Source organism: Lepisosteus oculatus, chromosome 28 (genome assembly GCF_040954835.1).
Source record: "Lepisosteus oculatus isolate fLepOcu1 chromosome 28, fLepOcu1.hap2, whole genome shotgun sequence".
Classification (NCBI taxonomy): Eukaryota; Metazoa; Chordata; class Actinopteri; order Semionotiformes; family Lepisosteidae; genus Lepisosteus; species Lepisosteus oculatus.
The window spans coordinates 1,844,236-1,865,906 of NC_090723.1; the positions used below are offsets into that span (position 1 = coordinate 1,844,236).

General features: G+C 41.6%; 1 protein-coding gene across 1 annotated transcript in view; it reads left to right on the top strand.

Moving 5' to 3' along the window:
- Positions 1 to 8,518: 8,518 nt before the first annotated feature.
- LOC102684813 (parathyroid hormone/parathyroid hormone-related peptide receptor-like) overlaps positions 8,519 to 21,671 on the top strand; it is a 37,542-nt gene continuing 24,389 nt past the window's right edge. The window contains exon 1 of the mRNA XM_006638158.3: positions 8,519 to 9,177. Within this exon, the coding sequence (XP_006638221.3) occupies positions 9,109 to 9,177 (69 nt within the window). The 5' untranslated portion in view covers positions 8,519 to 9,108. The remainder of the gene's footprint in view (positions 9,178 to 21,671) is intronic.

The following is a 21,671-nucleotide window of genomic DNA, read 5'->3' on the forward strand; positions in this document are numbered from 1 at the left end:
CCTCACAGGGAAACCCTACAGGGAATAGTTTCAGCCAGAGAACTGCAGCCCAACCGGCCTGTTTTTTACATGCATGCTCACGCTGACAAACCAATGCTTTTTTTTTATGAAGTCACCACAGCTGGGTGGGAGGGCGATTTGAGCCGAGGGCGTGTGGACCATTTATCCACAGGGTAAAAGAAGGAGACTGTCGAACAGCGGGGTCACTTCTGGTTTGTAGGCACACAAGATTTGTCGGCGTCTTTTCAACTTTGGCAAAGTTCAAATTGTTACCAAGCTGCAGGCGTCTCTTACTGGGCGAGGGTTTACAGTAATCGAGTACTGTAATCGTTGTACGTGGGATTCACTTGGCATAATTGTCGGTAAGGATGGCAGGCTGGGGTCAGGTTTATTTTTGCAAATAAATATGTGAGCGTCACTCACAATGCAGTGTTGGACTTATGTGTATCTGTCACTGTTAATGGGCAGCCGTTCTTCCCTTGTTCACAGGGTACTGGTGGGGACACTGGCTTTTGGGAAAGTGGAAGAGTAGTTGTTTGAATGGTTGCAAATGAAGACCATGATCCAAACATGTGAGGGAATGTCTCGTCTGTTCAGAACTGAATCTGAAACTGAACATTAACTCCCAGATGCTTTACAAAACTCTGTATATTTCTCATTTTATGATATGCAAATTCATCTCAAAGCAAACAGTCAAAAATAAAAACCTAATTTTGATATGCCTCGGAAGTTTTCCTGGGGTTAATTGCGCCAGACGGGTTTCTGGACTACAGATTCTCAATACGTATGTGGGTCAGGGGTTCCATGGATTCTGTGAAGGTGATCTGTACTAGAAAAGTGTAAAAAGTCGCATCTGCACATCTACATATGCTGAGGTTACAGGTCCCCTTTGTTTCATAGAAGCGGTTTATGTGACGGTGCATAGTTCAGATCAGTGCAGACAGTAAAATCCGGAAGTCAGTGGAGAAGGACGACAAGGAACTGGGCAGGCTGACAAACGGGGGCGTGACGGCGGTGAACTGGTGCTCGGGGGCGTGGCAAAGGCAGACAAGCCCAAGGAGTCCAGGGCGAAGTCCAAGGTCCAAATCCGAGTGATTCATCCAAAACGAAACAAGACAAAGTTAAAAACCAGAACGGGATCCGGAACAAGGACAGGGAAATAAAAACAGGATGATGAGGCCAGGCGCTCCGAGCTCCGGACTCAGCAGGGTCAGGATGCCGATAGGAGGCCTGTGCCCTCAAGCCGTGGGCTTAGGGTGGTAGGCGGACCTCTGGACGTCCGTCTTCCAATGCAGAGCCCATGTAGTAGTCCTGGATGGGACGCCAGTCCATCACTTCATCTGGGAATCCTTTATATCACATGCACCACTAATGCTCCTTGGTCTGCAAACCAATAGCAGTACAGTACTGCAGTTCATAGTGGGACATAAGTACTTTGATACCTATAGAACGGTTTTACTTTTTGATGTAAACAAATTCTGTTATAGAAAATACTGTCAGAAAGATAGACTGCTTATTAATTCCCGATGTCATTAAATAGCACTAAAATCAATTGCCAACCAACCTTGCAACACAGCCCAGTGAAATAACATTTGAATTCAACTAAAGTGGCTCCAGCTTCAAATGTAGGTGCCTCTTTCTTTCAGGCATTTGCAAGCTCTGCTACATAGCCTGTAACTTCTAATCTGTGGCTTTCTATGGCTTTAACTTTCAAAGGCAAATAAAACCCGGGGATATCATTAGCTCAGGCAGCATGATTTATTTTAAAAGAAATTTAGAGCTGTCCGACAACATATTCACCAACAAACATTTAAAAGAAACACCTGTTTCTTCTCAAATCTCAAGATTTTAAAATTGTACATATGAGTTCTCAGCACACTGAGAGTAAAGGTAAGGTGCTTTAGGGCCATTCCTGTGCATTTTGCTCGTCATACTGTATCTAAATTTGACTTTTAGATTGGAATGCACTAGTCTGGTCTTGTATATTGCTCCATACTGTGGGAGATGGAGACAGGGTAGCAGATAATAAATGTCTGGATTCCCATTTTTTCAACAGATTGAATTCTGGTAGTATTCTACACATAGTGTACTGTAGGTCTGAAGACAAGCTTAGCTTTATCTTTCTTTTTTTTAGATTTTAGTTTTAGCCAAAATCTTAAGAAGATCAGCTGCATAGAAAATTAGCTCAAAACTGCAGTTTCAAACCTAGAGGATCTGCTGACCAAATAACAAAATATCCTGGAGTGTGTTTGAGCTGCCTGTCCTGCTTCCAGACCTGCGGGCTGATTTGTCCTCGAGGGCCAGTGTGCACTGGCCGTGTTCCCCTGCGAGACGAGGCGAGACGACACAGGCCCGTGCTCAGCCCAAGGACGGCCCCGGCCTTCATTGGAAACAGATGTGGGCGGCTCTGGTTTCAAGCAGGACGGAGAAGGGGGGTCACGAAGCCTGGGAAAGCACTACCATCTGGAGAATTCCTGGGAACCCTGTACACTGGGAAGATGGAAGAGAGCCATTTCAGCAGGGACAGCCATACAGATATGAAAGCTGTCAAGCCGAAACTGGAAGCCAGGCGACGTTGTGAAATTTGAGAGAGAGCTTATTTAGTAAAATGAGGTCAGCCCTATAAATGAGACAATAAAATGGCTGGGTTAAGAATAACTCAAACTAAACGTGCCTCTTTGTTAATGACCTTAGACCGAATTTTTTTAATGAAAGGGAACAATCACAGTTCATGTTTCATAGAACTCACTTAATCCTGACACAGAAGTTCAGAACCTCAGAGATTTTCCCAAACCACTAGAGACTAAGTTACAGCCATATTCCAAATAATTGAAACCAGTCACAGCCTCCCTGTTCATACACCTCTGTCCAATGTGGGGGTCCTGTTTTTGGAACCATAATTACAAAAAAAAATCACAATTTCGAGCTCTACAGTGCCTCATCACAGAAAGGTTAGCTCTGGCTGGGCCTGCCAGATGTGCACAACAGCTGTCAAAACACCAGGGGGCACTGTTCCATGATAAGCTGAGAATGCTCTGGCCGACACATCCCTATCAACCTCCAGTGACAACCAGTCACAGTCGGCTAATAACATACTCCGTGATATATACAGTGATATCTTGACTGGAGGGCCAAACTACATTCCACACAACCGCTTCATTAGTGGACCTCAGTTTAATTCTAATCCAAGCTTTGTCATCCTCTGGGGTAAATTTGTTTTACGATACAGTCCAACGAAACAAGGAAGACAGACATTACCAGCAGAGAAGACTTTACCACAATGTTACAGGAGATAAGAGAGTTACTTTACATTGTCTGACAGAGATTTAGCTGCAGGGATGAAACATTTCCTGTCTGTTACTTTTACAACAGAGGTGCCTCCCAGATGGAAGTAGTGTAAATTCACAATGAAGGGGGTGAGACACACATCCTATAAAGCTCTTGGCCTTTATTTACCACTCTTTGTTTGCAGAGAATATTTCAGTTGATTGGATTTGCCCCTCAGTATTTAGTCACATGTGATGAGCTAGCTATGGCGAACCCAACACAACAGGGACGACTCGGCACTAAACCAGTTACAGTGCAGCTGATATACATAGTAGAGTATAGAGAGGTATACAGTTAGAAACCCAGACTGGCTGCAAAGACTTTCTCTTTCATCAGAGCTGGGGACGCAGCTGGATTCTTCAGAAGGGGATGGATTGTACAGGCCAGAGACAGCTGCTCAACAGGCTGCAGGTCTGGCCCTGTGGTCCAGAGGTTGTTAGTCTGAGACTGAATGTCGGTGTTCACTTTATCATTAGATTATACTCTGCATGCATCAGAAGGCAAACACAGGCACAGACACTCACAGGGGCCAATTTTTCCAAAAGCCAATTAATCCACCAGCATGTCTTTGGACTGTGGGAGAAAACCGGAGCACCTGGAGGAAATCCACATGAACACGGGACAACATACAAACCCCATGCAGACAGCATGTGACTTAAAATTGAGCTTTTTCTAGATACTAATTCCATTCAAGGTATAGGATATTGTTTCTTTCCCTTGTTCTGCACTCTAATGCTGTGTGACCAGTACATTCATGTACTGTACATGCCTGGAGCTGCAAGGCAACAACACAAATCACTGTGCCACCAGGCTGCTCTGGCTAGATACCAACAGAATGAAATTAAAAAGAATGAGTGAAAATTTCTCTAATAAGACATTGCCACCTTCATGGGGGTTTTGGTTGTTAATATAATAGGTTAACAAACAACTGTCATTTTCCGAATTGTGCTTTTTTAACTTGGGGACCATGTCTTCCTGAAGAAAAAGTTAATAATTTATAGAATACTAGCGCCTGCCTTTCCAGCTGTAGCACTTTAAGCAAGAAGAGGTCATAAAAAACCTGTGTATTAATAGAAAGGACTTTTTTTTCTTACTCTGACGATTCCTGTACACTCATCTCCAAGCTCAATGAAGCTGCTCCCCCCAAACCCAGCTGTGTGGAGCTTCATCAGAGACCAACACTGCTGAAGAGCGCCCACTAGTGGCAGGATATTCAAAATACATGAGACCAGGAGATTACAAGATCAAATAGTAAATCGATGTATCGATAATATAGAGATCGAGGGGAAGAAAGGAAAGAAAAAAAAAGCACTTAAGATGAATATGATCTGATTTACGAAACCGCCGGTTAGAGGTTTATTGGATCAAAATCTAACCACAACACACTACAACTACTTTGTATAGTTGTGCACGTTATTATACTAAATTGTATGTATTTGTGTATTCACTGTCGTGAAATGTGTCCACTGTCATTTTTATTTTAACTAAACCAAATAGATTTTATGCTCTGAACGTGCATTTCTAAGGTTTCGTCATGCGAACGAATTAAAACCCCCAAACGCAACGCCTCCGATTACCTGATAGGGCCAGGAATAATTCAACCGGCCAGTCGTTTCCCTTCTTGTTATGTACGCCGATGTTTAACTGCACGTTAGACCAAAGAGGAGTGAGAATCATCATGTGCGTGCAATACGCTGATTATCTGTAATGTTTTTAGATAGCTGTGATCAGACTGAGACTTCTGCTGCATAACATGAAATATAAAACAAACAAAAGCAGACTCAAAGCTTCAACGACATCTGCCGTGTTTTCAGCCATTACCTCAGCTCCGTGAAGTTGAGCCCCTACAGACAGCACAAACGATGAAACCCACCTCGTTCGTTAGTGCAGCTTTTGTGCCGATTTGTTCCGTTGAAAGTAGCGTTTGTACTGCTTTCGTGCCCAAGATATAGCACCTTGTTTTCCCGGTGATGACGTGACCATGCACGGTGACTTTGACCTCCAGTGACCCCGTCTGCCGAGTTCAAGCGCTCTGTTACTGTTTAGCTCGTACCCTTAACATTATAAAGACAATCGATATCCATAAACAATCAATATCCATAAACCTATGAGCCTCCTTAGATGTGAATAATACTAAGACATGACACATGGTAATACCATCTATGACATAAACCTGTGGTTGGAATGTATGTAAAATCACCGTAATTGTAAGATCTATGGTTTGTATTTTCTAAGACACGTTTTCCTTTTCTTTCCGTGCTGTGACACACTGTTGCTTCCATACCGATGTTGCAAAGATAGGACGTGTCACGATATATGGACTTTGTGTCACGACATGGGCTCAGCATATCCTGTCAGGGTATGTACTATTGCAACATATGGACTACTTGTCGCGATATGGGGGCGGGGCATTCTGCCGGGTGGGGGGGGTTTATGTCATATCGCGATATACAGGCTTCATGTCGCGACATGGGCGTGACAGTTTGTGTCATATCGCTATATAGGGTCTTTCATGTCGCGACATGGGGCGGGACACTTGTGCCGGGATATGCCATATCGCGATATACGAGGCTTCATGTCGCAACATGAAGGGGGATGGGGTTGTCATATCGCGATATATGGACTTAATGTCGCGACAGTGGCGCTATGACAGTGATGCGCCAGACGCAAGGGGTATCGCGATGTGCGCATTCTTATCGTGACAGGCTATCGGAGTCGTGAACGCGCTGTGGATGCCATGACATTCTTTGTCTGCACAACATGGTGACACTTTTTTGCACGTTCCCCACAACGTTTTCAGGAACACTTTTTTTCCCCTGTAGATATTAAAAGCAATTATTTTCCGTAAGATTTTCGAAGTAAATTACGGCAATGAATCACACGGTCTCAGTTCTAGTGTGTCGTGACTGATACACAGCTAAGGCGACAGATTTCCACCTTGCCAGCGGTTGAGGACTTTTGGCGAGGAGGTAATAGGCTTGTTTTGCCTGCCTTCTCCGCATTACAGTACGTAATACAGGATTTTATTGATTACCTATGGATTACTTTTAATTCTGTCACGGTTTTCTATATATTTCTTCAAACGCAAATGATGTCAGCTGCCATGAACTGCCTTACATTGTACAGCGTGTCTCACACGAATGTTAGTCGTCTGTGCGTTTGGGTTTCTGTAGACTGGTGCTCAAAACCCAGCAGAGGGAGCAATTGATACACCAATTGATTAGGTCTGAAGAATATGAAGTCCACCGCCAGAGGGAGACATCGTCATGTTTGGTATTAAAACCGTTTTCCCCTTCTCAGTGCGTGTGAATTTAATTAAATCGAGCTTTTCTAGATACGAATTCTATTCACGATATAGCACATTGTTTTTTTTTCTTTTAGTTGAGTTAATCTCTTCCGCCATATTAGTGTGCCATCTTTTCTGTGCTATAATGCTGTGTTACCAGTTCACTAATGTACAAAACATAAGGCAGTAAAAAGCCATTCTGAAGTCATTACAGCATGTGTGGGTTGCTGAATGAGCAGCCTGGGTAGAGTCTGGGTGTGACTATAGAGGAGTCATCTCTAGAGGTATGAAGAGCTTACTTAAGGGACTCCACAGCCTAAATTAATGGCTTGCAGCAGACACTTTCCTCCAAAGCAATTTACAGACACTAAAAAATAAACTGTGCATCGATGTCTGCTGCAGCAGTAATTCCTCTCTCATCTGAAAAAAAGCAAATAGTGATACTCTGGGTATATTAACTCAGTGGTAATGAATGCTTGTTCTTCAAGAAAGGATCAAGCCAAATGCTTGCTTGTCACATTAAGGTCAAGTTCTATGTTAATAATAATAACATATTATCAAACACGAACGGCACGGACGTGCAGTGGTTAGCATTGCTGCCTCGCAGCGCTGGGGTCCTGGGCTCAATTCTGGACCTGGGGTTTTATCTGCGTGGAGTTAATATGTTCTCCTTTGGGTGGGTTTCCTTCCAGAGTCCAGCACTAGTAGATAATTGGCTTCTGGGGATATTGGCTCTGGAGTGAGGAGTGAGTGCGTGTCTGGGAGTGCCCTGTGATGAACTGGCATCCTGTCCACAGGGTGTTGTGCCTTGCTCCTGTTATTTCTGGGATAGGCTCCTGCTCCCCTTCAACCCTGAACTGGGAGAAACAGACAGAAAGGGGCTGGTTATCAAACTGAATGTGTAAGGTGATCATGAAGTACTGTCATGTCCTTTAGAAAGATCTGCCCTGACATGGTCACTGTAACATACAGTGCACTTTTAAGAATTATTTGAAACTGAAGAAATTCCAGCTTGCTTTTCTTCACATTTTCAGCTCCAATGAGTCTTCTTTCTGAAGTGACTGGAACTGGATTGTTAGTGAAGATGTTAAGATGCTCTTCTTTAAATTACCCTTCAACCAGTTCTCATGCCTGAACAATTGCAACTGCTCCCTTCTGGCTGGCCATCTGTGCAGTGTCTCCAGCTCATTCTTCTGCTCCTCCTGGTCTTTTCTCTGCCTTCCAAACACTAGTTCTTGCCCACTGCTGTCTTTGACTCTCTGCCGCAGTCTGTCTCCAGTCCCTCCTACATCCACTGCTCCTCCTTAACCACACTGCCTGTTCCTCTTCTCCAGTCCCCCACCTCCCGGGTCTGTTCACTATCATCCCTGGATCTGCAGTAATGGAATAAACTACCCATTGAAATCACAGCCCCTCAGTCCCTGGTCACCTTTAACTACCCATTGAAATCACAGCCCCTGAGTCCCTGGTCACCTTTAACTACCCATTGAAATCACTGCTGTGAACTTTTACCACCGGCTTATGCTGCTCTCTGCTCCCTGCTGCTCTTTCTGTCCTGTAATCAATGATTCCTAACCTACACAATGTTTACCTCTCGATGGACATTGTAGTCACAGACACGGCCATTTTTAGATGTGCCTGGCCCACTGATTTGCTTTTCTTGTCATTTGTACGATTAACTTTCTTTGTCACTATATTTGAACGATTGTCATTTTTAGAATTTAGCTATTGTTGCATTATTGTGTAAGCCACCCTGGATAAGAGTATCTGCAATAGTCTTCTCAGTGGCAGAGCACAAGCCACAGACAGCTGCTGCTGACAGGAAAGGGTTAACGCAGTGAGCACGCAAGCAGCCCTTCCTTCATTGAGCAGGCAGCCTGCTGCAGGAGTTGTCTAGTGGCTGAATGGAAAAGCATTATCTGACTATCTCTCCAGCGCTCCACATGACAGACACACACACCGAGAGCAGCCAGGCTGTGCAGAAAAGTCAGCACTCCACCGGCCCTGAGAGGACAGAGGGGCTGGCTGCAGATTTCAAAGCTAACAGTTCTAAAGGAGAGATTAAAAGAAGAGGAAAAGATTCTTTTAAGCATTTGGGTGCTCTCTCAAACTCATTTCCTCTTGGGGACACTCCCAGGGGCTGATAATGGTCCCTAAATTGTGCACAGCTTCTGCCAGGAAACTGCAAGAGGCAAAACCTTATCTTTCCTCCCGGAAAGGACAGCGAGTTTTTCGTGTGGCTCGTGTGTCGTTCCCAAAAACAGAGACGTAAAAAGTGAAATACGCAGAGAAGAAAACACGTTCCTCAGCTTGGTTTCTTTTCTTTGTTTTATGTGAGTGGGGTGCTCAAGATAACTTTGGAGAACTTTGTGGGACAGGTGATAGAGGAATGTCTGGACCAAGAGACAGGGAGATCGGCCTGCGCTCAGTCTTCTCCTGATAGCATCTTCACCACAGACTGCCTCTGGATCAGGGTGACCACGAAGAGAAGGGAGATGTTCACACGGGCCTGCAGTGTTCTTCTTGCCTTTCTGGGCTCCATTCTCCCTGATGTTTATGCACTGGTGAGTCCCAACAGCTACACACGACACACAGAGTTAAAGACACTTTTACTGAAACGAGACAATTCCTCATGCTGCATCAGAGCAGCTCAGACAAAACTTAATTCCAAGTTTCTAAAAGACATCATATCCTGATTGAGCTATGTAACTGCTCTTTGAAATTCACACGGTGCTTGTGTTTAAGTTTTACATGTTACAATGTTTCTTTTTTGCATCCCTGACTTTAAAAAAAGGTTTTATTCTGGGAGTTCATGGAACAAAACAGATCTGGGCTTGTGAAATCAGATAGGGCACAAACCAATTATAGCTGGCATCTTTATTGAATTGTAAGTCTGGTAGACCATCAAACCTAAACAAAACTATCCTGTGGCAATTCTTGTAAAAATCCTGCAGAATTCTTCTAGAATTCTAAAAACGCATTAAACAGGAACATTACAGTACCGTTCTTACCATTAAGAGATATTTTACAAAATACGCTATCAGAACAATTCTTATAAACATGAATGTATTGACAAATGGAGCTGTAAGGCCACGGTCAAGGTATTTTTAGTATACTGGTAGCTCTGTTTGATTTTACAGTTTCCTAAAAAATATATGGTTGTTTTCACTATTAGTTATTTCACTATTATTAGTGTTTTCACTATGGCGGTTATAATATGTAAAGAAAAAGTAACTTTTAATTGTGTTTGCTCTATTTGTGTTGTTTTGTATAGAAAGGCTCGGTTCTAATTTATCAACTGTAAAATATTGGACAGAAAATGATTACATTTACATTAGATGTATGGATATTTTATTAAGTTTGTATTAGTGTAAAATTTTCTTTGAGTACCAAGAGACAAATCTCACATTACATTGTTCCAAATTCCTCTTTAAGATGCAAAACACAGTTGTTTCTTAAGGCAAGAAGAGTGAAAATAAATTTTACTGTCAGACACAAATATTTTAGGTAACTCTGCCTCCTGAAATAACCAAATACGGAGACAGATCACACCATAAAGGAGATGTGTTTTAAACTGATTGCAAGAAAACAGCAGAGTGCCTGTTTGCTCTTTGCTGTCTCTTTCTTGTGAAGGCACATGAAGAAATTAATATGGTGTTAATGCAGAAAAAGAGCTTTAATGGCACTGGTGGTGAACAGAGAGGGGCAATCTAATTTTCTTTTGGTAGTTTTTAAGTAGTGTATTTCAGTCAGGACCAATAAGGTACGATCGGACAGATAGTTTTTGATGCATAGTTGACAATAAGGTTGTACACACACCTACTATTGTAAACTAATAAAGATCACCCTGGCAGAAATACTGAATTGGCACAACACTTTTAAAAATGAGGGACTAGGCTACATTTAAAAAAGGTCTAATCACCGAGTGATCTATGAGACATAATATACTGTATGTATCAATTGCTATTAACCTTAATGCATTACATTTACATTGAAAATGCACATGCTATGCTTCTCGTGAACGGTATCGTACTTGGTATATACAGTACAGTATTTTGCGCATCCATGTGCAAATTAATTTTATGCAAGTAGAGAAAAGACTCAGATTAGTGCAGAGCCAAGAAGTAATTTGCAAGTCAGGGTGATTTTAATGCACATATTGCTGCTACATTACAAAAAAAAAAAAGAAATTTGATGTTTTTCCCCATCTAAGACCTCTATTAAGACTTTTTTCATTCCATTTAATAAGTGGCAAAATAAACCTTATGTTGTTTTAATTATCTTAATGGTATTGGAATATGGTTCCTGCATACTTTATGTAGTAGAAGTCAAGGATAAATTTGCATGTCCAATTGTTGCTTAAATATCTCTTGGCGGCAGAAGAGAACACAGCAGATCCCTTGCAATCATCCCTACTTTCTGCTTCCCTGACTGTTGTTTACTCAGTGAACCCTTAAAAGACTGTAAATTCATTTGCAGTTGATGTGATGTTTGCTGTCTTGACCCTCCAGGAACCATTGACCTTGTGAACCTCTGGTTTCCTCAGCTTGTGTCTGGTCTTGTCTGTTCTGGACACAGCACTGCTGCCACAGAAGGCTCTGGCTCCAGGTTTAAACCAGTATCGCTGAGAAGAGCCGTGAAAAAGTCACACACATGGTTTTTTTTACCTTCATACAGTACTTGCATTTCATTCTCCCTTGGTGTTTTTACATCACATGCCAATATGATCAAAATACTAAGAACATGAGAATGGTTACAAAGCTGAGGAGGCTATTCAGTCCATCCGGATCATTTGACTTGTGGTCACTGATCCAAGTATCTCATTTAGCCATGCCTTGAACGAAGCCAGGCCATCAGCTTTGGCTGGGTAGCTTGTTCCAGACCCCCGCTGCCTTTCTGTCAGACTCCTTTCCTCAGTTTCAAGCGCACCTCCCTGTTTCCACTTGCGTTCTCTGCTTCATGTTTCCCTGATGATTCTAAAGAATTCCACAGAACTTTCTCAGCATTTGAGGATTTTGAATACTTCAGTCTGGTTCCCTTGTAATTGTCCTTGCAGAAGATTAAAAAGATTCTTTTGGTCTCTGTGGTGTACACAATTTTACATATTTTAAATTAGGCCTTACTAGTGTATTGTACAAAAAAAATACACTATTCCCTTGTGTACTATACACTAGAAATAATTGCCTTAAATAAAAGCACTGAAAAACACACAGGATGTACACTGCAGGTATTGTAACAAATCCAATCCTGAAAACAGGATTGTACGTTTATGCAGTTTATTACAGTCAAGAGGTATTTGTATTTGTAACAAAACATTCTCGACCTTCTTCCATTTTTTACAACATTTTAACATCTCTGTCTTATTTTGCCTTGTGTTACAATCTTAAAGGAATTTAAATAAATGTCTGTCTTAAGGAGCCTTTCTTCCAGATATACACCCCATTTTTTTCATTCAACATATTACACTGTTAGTTCAGTCTGCAGCCAAGTCATAACAGAGGTTATATGAGGTCAAAGGTCCTAGACTTAGACACTAAGTATTCTATTGATGTTTCAATAAAAACAGGGCATAATTTTTGGGAGAGATGCATTGCGATTTTTAGAAATTCTTGGTATCTTGGAAACTGTTACAGTATACAGAACAATAATTTAAAATTAACAGGATATAAAAGTGGCTGTGAAAACCGTCATGTATTAATCTATAAAAAAATGCCACTGGATAGGCATTTCATCAATAATGTTAAATGGTGAGTTCCTATTGGATCCTGAATGTATATTAAAGAATGTAACATTGTTGTTAGACTGGAGGCGGTCAAGTATTATTATAATTCTGGGTGACAACAATCACACAAGAAAAGAAATTGACAATTAAATTCCAGAGCACTGTAAATATTCCTAACTACATATTCTTTCCGCTCCATTGTAGTTCTTTTCCTCTTTCCCTGCTTTTTATCCCCAAATCCCTAAGTCCTGACCCTTCCTGGAGGGAGACAGAAAACTGGGCAGAGGATCATCTCTCTGTTCTTGCATTCCACTTCCAAGATGCATTTAGGACAGCTTTTCTTGAAAGGCTCTGTCGATGGTAATATGTTATTTCATACAGCCTGTTTTTCTGATCCCATTTTGGACCAGACTCTATAATTAGTGGGAAAACCCACTTGAAAAAGCACATTAAAAAAACTCTACTCATGTTAACAGGGAATTAAAATATAGAATCCTGCATTTTCCTACTTAGTTTAGATCTAATCTCTCGACAAAGGCCAGAGATGTGTTTACCCTTGGCTGACTGTCTCCTTCTGCCTTTCCTTCTGCCTCTCTGACAGGTCATCTCATTTGTCCTGACCGTTGTAAAATTCCAGTGAAACAGTGAAATGAAACCAAAATGTTTCTCCTGAGAGGGGGCTGTGCTCTCAGAGGGACATGGCCTCACCCCAACAGTATCAAATGACATAAAACAGAAAATTTGCTGAAAACAGAAGCAAAGCAAGTGCAATGTCATCACTCAGAATGTCTAAGGTCAGATGTTGGTTTTGTTTAGCAAAACAGAAGGACTTGATATGCAGCAATTTTTTGTTCTATCTGTAAGCACATTATTCACAAGCTGTTCAATATTTTGTTTTTCAGTAACCGTGTTTTGGCACACTCTTTTCACTCTGAGTATAAATCAAACTTCCCTCTAACTCCAGAGTGTCACACTCAGCCCAGAATTAGTGACAGGCCCGCGTTTATCTTCCTCCCACTTTAAAAAAAAACACTTTTTCCTAGTTAAGTGTCACCGAATGCCTTACCTGGCACCACAAGGGCACAGGGTAGTACTACATCAGAGAAGGGATGCCAGTCCATCGCAGGGCAGAAACCACTGCCACTGTATCTGTACTGCCAAATGCTAATCTTAATGCAGGAAATTCTGTTTTTATTTGTTCAATAAAAGGCCTATTTATTTAATTGGTGGACATACAAGGATTTGACAATTCACACCAAATACGTTATGTAAACGCTGCACCACAAATTACAAGTTTTAAAATGTCAGCTGCATGAGACCTGTGAGCATCCAAACAAAAATATGATGAAGACAGGGTCTGGATGGATGCATGTCTGTCTGTTTCATACCTCTTGAGCCGGGAGGAAAGGGAAAACAGAAAGAGTGTTTGCAAATTCTAATGCACAGGAAATACAAAGAAAGTGAAAACAGAGAATCAGGGGAGTGAAGACTAGCACACAAGGGAACAAGAAGATTTATTGGAACAAGGCAGGACAGATAATTGTGCAGTTATTAAACTGGAGAAATCTGACAGCACTGATTGTTGGCTGTGCTTAAGAAACAAGCTGTTTGCTCTATAGGTACAGTGAAATGAAATCAATACCATCTCTTCAGGAGATGTCAATAGAATTTGTTTACCCCCTGGCTTAAAACAATTCCAAGCGCAATCTCTCAGTGAAGCCTTTATTTATGTGCTAGACCCTGGCAAACTACAAACTAGGGATTAGGGCTTTGCTATGAAAAAGTGTGAATTCATGTGCTTGTTAAAGGGAGTGATATTTTGATTAGATAAGATCATGATGACTAAATGGAGAAAAAAATCGATCATTGTGCTGTATGTGTGTGTACTTCAGAGCCCAAAATAAGTAGTTTTTAAGCATTGACTCTGAGAGGTGCAGAGTGGCTCACTCGGATGGCAGGGTTAAAACCTGTCGTAGCAGACTGGGTGCACAACAGGTTGAGTGTACCAGAGTTACAGAAGCGCCTGCTACTCCACTCTGAAATTAGACAGTGTAAAACTCTGCTGCAACAGAAGATCCGATCTTGAGGGTCATCAGGATTATCTGTGCTCAGCTGGCTGCAGAGTGGCACTGCGCGGCTCGCAGTCTGCTAGAGACCGGGATTGCAGCCTGGCGGGGGCAGAGGAGAGTCATGATTGTCCTCACGCGGAACTCTGCCAATGCTGAGGACCCGGCCTGTTGGCGTGACGGAGTTGCCTTCTGTCCAGAGAGTAGTCCTGTGTGGACAGAGCCCACAAAGCACTGGGGTTTAAGCCCTGCAGGGGCAGGCGTTTGGCGAGCACTGCCAGATTGTGTGGCTTGCGCGCGTCAGCCAGGGTATCCTCGGCATGCCCTGAAATGGTTCCCCCGTAACTTTGTGGGTGCCTCCTGCAAGCCCTGGACCTCACAACACATCAAGCAGCATCAGGCACGAATGGGCAGTTGTGCTGTGGGGAGCGTGGGGGAACAGAGCTGCACGTTGAGTGATAATTAGTGTCAAACACGAACAAAACTGTAGATTATAAATCTCAAAACAAGCAAAACTTTGAATTTTTGAAAGAGGACTTCAAAATCATTGGGTATTTTGGCTGGGAACAGTGGCTTCCCCCAGGCATGTAGTGAAGACACCCAGTGAAAAGCTGCAATGAAGACCCCTTAGACAAGTCTCTTCTGTTTCTGGACAGTTTTATAGACAGCTTGAGAAATTATTCCCTTAAATAAAAGCACTGAAAAACACACAGCACAGGACGTACACAGCAGGAATTGTAACAAATCCAATCCTGAAAACAGGATTGTACGTTTATGCTTCACATTACTTTACATAATGTTTGAGATCCCAGAATCACTTTACAAAACTCACTGCATTACAGTCAAAAGGTACTTTGGCGTCATTCACTTACTCCAAACATTTAGAAGATCTTAGAATGAGATTTCATTTGGCTTTAGGGAAAATTGAAAGACATTAGTTGCTGTCAGCATAAATCCTATGACACACTTTGTTCCATACCTTAAAATCAACAGTTAAATCAATAGATATTTCCAATATTTACTTTTTGTAGCCCTTTAAACGAACAGGGGAATGTGCTGAAGGGTAAGCTATAAGATCACTCTCATTAATAGTATGGATATACTCATAAATTGTTCATGTCTTTCCATGCCTACATGTAATATATAAATATACTGTATTTTTCAACTCTTTTCTTAGAACAAAAGGCATGTTCCTTTCTTCCCTTCTTTAGTATAAAACATCACCCACTAGAAGAAGCTGTAAAATTGCCAATTGTTCTCAAACTGAATAGGCCTGTCTTCGCTTGTCAAACTGTATTTCTGGGGAGAAATGACTTGACAAGTTAAATGTTTGTGAGAAATGAAGTATCACAAAGACCATCTGCTTTTCTAAGTGCTTAATCTTCTCTGTCACTTAAAAGCATTTGTTGGAGTGGTCTTGTTTACCAAATAATTTTATATTGTTGTTCACAGTGTGTGTGTCCTATGTTACTGGCAATATCTTCAAAGACCAGTAATCATATCAGACAGGCTGCAGATATGACAAAACATCCATCTTGCTCTTTCAAAGTTTTACATTTTCTTATTTTATTCTTAGAAACTTCACTCCACCATAGAAAGAAACCTAGATCTGACCCCTGTCTACCTATTTCAGCTTCAATTAAACCATCAAACAAGCACTCTCCCGTTTAAAGGTGAACAGAATGTCAGATTCCCGCCCCAAAATCTAGGATGGAAGTGTATAGTTATGCTGGCAGTTTACATGTTCACTAGGTTTTACCACAGTTGTCAGTGCTATACTGTGGTTTCAACGTCAATGAAAACACCATAATGTGCTATGTCCTGCAGTGGACATTATTTTTTCATATATTTGCATTGACTTTTTGCCCAATATATCATTCTAATTCCCCAAAACCATGCCATTGACTGCATAATAAAAGAGAGGTTAACACATTTTCAAAGTCTTCACGTATACATACAGTGTACAATACAGTATATCTAATTTCTATATTTATAAGATCTTTACTTAAACAATCTCTTGAATATCATTTATTTATCACCGATCAATTCAAAACTTAAATACAAAATACAGTATTCAAAATGTATACAGATAATAAAATAATAATAAATAATCTTAATAAAACATAATTAAGAAAGTAAGACATTAATTAACTAAGTTCACATCTGCTCTTTTCAATCATACTGATGCTAGTTAGCCATCATGACCTCCTAATTATCCCCATCTCTGAACTGGCTTCATCACTCTGCTCTCCTCCTCACTGAGAGCTGATGTGTGGGGAGTGTACTGGCGCACTATGGCTGCTGTAATCTTCACTGTGAAATTATCCCGTAATAGTCACATGTTTAAATCACACACTGCATTTTCACTAACAATTCCAATTTTTAGAGTAAAAACTGTCTCAGAAGATCCCGACTGTTACCACAGGTCTTACCACAGGCTTCCCTTAAAACACGTCCTACCAGCAAAAATTTTATTAGTTTTCGGGACACAAAGATTCTAAACCTAGACCCAAAACACAAACATTAAAAGAGCAAAGCCCAGACTACAATGAGCACCTCTCACTGAGACAACCATCAAATAACACACACAAAATAGTGAAGGGGAACACAGGGTTCAGTTTATGAGACATCTCCTGGCTCCCCAGGGGTTAATGAAAAGCTGCTCAGAATCAACTCAGTGTACATGACTGTCTCCAGCACTCTTGGCTCATCGAGTTTTTATGACAAGCATTTACTGGAAGGAGCTACGGCCGTGTTCAGCAGCTGAACCCTTTGACAGGTTATGGGATGCATTCCGCTTTGGGGGTATTAGTTATTCATATCTTATCTACAGAAGCAGTTTCTTCTGGGGTTTTTGCATTCAATCAACATGACAGCATGATCAGTGGCCCCCTTAAGGGTGTAAGTCTATGGGCTGAAATCGGACGATCCTATTGGTTAAAAATGGTTTTGGAATTCTGGGAGTTTAGAAATCTCCCTCAAGGGAAGCAAGAGCAAGGATGACAACAACACAACGGTAGAGAACACAGGATAGCGGATCACTCAGAAAGGTAACACCCTGCTTTATGCCTACATATCAAAGGGATTATCTTCATCATTTTAGATCTGAATGAGAGGCCATTCATTGTGAAGAAAGGGTGTTTCTTTCCCCTGAAACTTCCCTGCATACGAGCCCTCTTACAAGTACCAAAACATGACAGATTCAAATGTAAGCTATTCATTTAGCTAGTGTAAACCAAAACACCCAACAGAATATTTAGAAGCTAATAGCAAAAAAGCAGTGACGAGATTGGTTTCACTGCATGGACAGTGTATGGACTATGGAACAAAATCTTCTTTTTAGTTCACTCTGGCTTCTGTCCCTCTCGCATGAGTAAGTAAACATCCTGAGTCTGTTTCACTCATTATATTGCAGCATGTCAAACAACACTTTGAAGGGTCACGAGAAGCCATGACCTCAGCAGATTGCGGCTGCAAAAAATCAATTTCTCCAAGAAAATGTCAGTACGAAAATGCACTAAATATCCGCTGTTGACAAAAATGATACAGACATCTGGAAATTCTAACAAGAAGGAAAAAGAGCCATAAACCAATGATTTGTGTGAAAATGCATTATTTATTTTAAAAGAGAGTCTTAGAGTGCATCTATATTTATTGATAATTTAATTCAGTAAAAATATGAGACAAGTAAGTTGCTGTGACATTTGTGTTATAATAATAATAATAATAATAATAATAATAATAATAATAATAATAATAATACAGAACGTTCACCACACATCAGCTTCAGCAGCTGGTTCTTTGTGATGGGCCTGTCAGGGAGCAGCGGAGGGAGCCACTGTGGCTGAACAGTGGCATGAGCCACGTGCTGGAGCATGTGGGAAAACTGGCCCTGGTGTGTGCATGTGTGTGTGCCCGGCGATGGACTGCTATCCTGTCCAGGCTGTACCCTGCCTTGCGCCTGTTGCTTGCTGGGATACGCTCCAGCTCCCCCGTGACCCTGAATTGGAAGGAGCAGTGAGAAAATGCATGGATGCCTAATTTCAGTTGAGCCACTGAACCCCAAGTGGGCAAAAAGTTTTACTGTTAGAGGGAACTTTGCTCCACATGTCTCTGCTGTTTGTCCCTGGCTGCGCCTCATCTCTAGTGTTGCTAATAAGGCCCATTCATCAGCTTGCCTCAGATGATGGACAAATACAGATTGCCATTTAAATACCCCAAGTAAACATGTAGAACTTCTAGCAGGAGACAAACGTGATGAGACTTAAGAGTATAAAGAATAAAGAGTACTGATAAAAACTTACATGTATTGACTCTTAATACTGATTGATGAGGGTTGCAGAATTCATACTGAATTACATATTTAATAAATGCTTAAAGGGGTGAGGTGAATTGGAGCCCAACTAAACAGGTCCAGAGGGATGTTAACACACACAGGGGGACTCCAGAGACATGACATCACACGACCTATACAACATACCTGCGGGCTGCAGACTGGAGAGCACCTGCAGCTATCCCACACTGCCATGGGCAAGGCATGCAAACTCCACACAAAAAGACCCCTGGGGTCTGAACCCAGGACCACAGGTGTGTGAGATGGTACCGTTACCCACAATGCCTCCTTACACTTAAATGTCCTAAAGGAAGCAAAGGCTCACAGTGAGATCAAAGAGGTAGCGAATATCAGAAATCAAAGTACCTGGAAATGTTGGTCAAATAGAACAAATATTCTATCATTCATCAGTCGATCATCAAAATTACTGCTCATGAATCTGATGGCCAGCCGGGAGAAGAAAGAGGCAATCAATCCATGGCCTTAATTCCCCAAAGAACATAAATAAACCCATAGAGCCTGACCAGCAAACATCACACTGGCTGCGAAGACCAGAGGAAAATAAATCTCAGTGGCCACTGGCTCCACCTTTATAACCTCAGTGGACACAGACATTTCTTACTCACAACGTGTGACAGTTAATGTTTCTCTGATGTACAGAGAGGGTGGTCACAAAAGACGCCCACACAAAACATCACAGCAGTCTGAACGTGGTCACAAAAGCATCTTTCTGTAGGGTTGGGTGACGTGGAATTTAGCGTCTATTGCACAATACAGTGAAATGAAGCTGCTTTTAACCACTGTTTATTGGGCGAGCACCTCTCTGAAGAAACAGTCATGTGAATCAAGTTCAGTCAAAATATCCACAGCCTTCCTCTGTCTGTTCTCACTCTCCCGGAAGTTTACAGACAGCATTTTGTGTTGGGGGGGGGGGGGGCAGTTTGTTAGAGAAGTAATTAAATAAGAGCAGCAGAGAACACCACAGAAACTACACAATGGGCTCATGAAATACTTCAGGCATAATGTAACTTCCCAAAACTTTAAATAGGATGGGGGTGTCTTGTAGTTTAATTTTGTTTTTCATGAAAATATGTAGCCACTGCCACTAAAATAAAATGATCTCATGCTCTCAAATATTTTTCAAAACAAAAAAAGCTGACATGTAATCCTATTGCTTAGCTTTCATTTATTTTTAGGATAATTGTTCTTTTTTGATTTTTTTCAAATACCAATTTTACGCTAGGTCAATTTTTGAATTTCCAATTGTTCTTCAGCTTGGATCAGCACTATACTGTACAAGCACATTTGCACTGACCCTGAAGAGCAATGCCAGGATATTCACTTCTTCTTGCAAAGCAAACCCCAGAGCTTACAATGTATCTAAAACAATGGATACAGATCCCGCTGATAACACTACAGGCCCATAGGAATTTCAGAAGCTGTTGACCTGTTAACCAAGGAATTCCTGGCTTACTTTGAATTCATCCAAATCTGATGACACAGCCAGTGAACTCTTAACCCCTTGGAATCAAGATTGTGTCCAATAGTGCAGGACCTGCAGGGTGATAATCACAGCATGCGGTTATCCACACAATCAACCACACCTCTACACCCACAGGGTGTACCTTTCAGTCCCTGTCCTCCTTCGCTGTGCTGCTGGCTGGGAGACACCTACATGATGTTTTCATCTCTTTTGACACTTGAAGCAGTTGAGGGGATTGCCGATTTATTCTAAATAGAAAATAAAAGGACAATTGAACTCACCAAAATCACAAAGCAAGGAAGAGATGAGGCCTGGAGCCTTGAGGTGTTTAAGCTATGTCTATTGTGACAGTCCCATGCTTTTTCTGTGCCTGAGAACAGACATCTGCTAGCTTTGGTTAGTGGCTGTGAAATGTTCTAGCTACAAGGGAGCCACTGTGCTCTTCTCCCTGCTCAGTGAGTGTAGGCACTATGAAAATATAGGCGCCAAACATGGGAGACTTGCTGTGCAGCACTAGAGAGGTAGTGCCACATACTGCACCCGACAGCAAATATTTCACAACAGCCAGACTGAGACGATTAAATACACAGTATTTGCAAATTTAGCTTAGGCAACAACTACCTAATAACTGTCTGAGAGCTGCAATGCAGGAACTGAGCTGTCATAATACCCCAGACCCGTTGACAGCAGATGGATTACTCTGTACTAGTTCAGACTATGTTGTTGGCAACACAATGCCATCTATTGGTCCAGTTGTAAGAAAATAAAGAATGGTTTGCATTTCCACATAAAATCTGAACAAATGTGTGGCTGCGTCAAATTTTCAGATTGCTTCCTGTAACAGTTTTACTGTTCCTTTTCCTGAGAGCTCATGTGTTTAATGGCTAAACTGATTTGTATTTATAATCAACAATTGTATTTCTGGGATCACTACCTGTCAATTGATCGTTTTTCACTGAAGACATTCATACCAACAAGGAGAGCAGTGCACAATCAGTGCTGGCTGCCATTTTCCCCACTGTGAGTCCCTTAATGCCCACAGTGGAGATAACATGCACTGGAGGAGTGAGGCAGCTCGTGCTGAAAACATTCCTGAATCAAAGGTGTCTGTCACGACAATGAGGCACAGCTTTAATTTAGTCAGTTAAATTAACACAGCCAGCTCTGGCAATATATGGTCAAATGTTCATTATCAATTGGTGATTCTTGACCACAGTTGGTTAATGGCCAGACTCAGATCTGAGCTGTGTGACACATAGAGGCCAAACTATATATTGAATTACAGCAGCACTTTTGCTGGGCGAAGATCTTTGATGGTAACATCTGAAATCAAAAGAAGTTACTAATATACTGTAAGCAGCCCAAAGTCTGATCTTCGAGATACAGATCTGGAAAATGGTAAGGATTTGGGAATCTCATAAATAATCAAGAGGCATCTGTGACAAATTAAATAA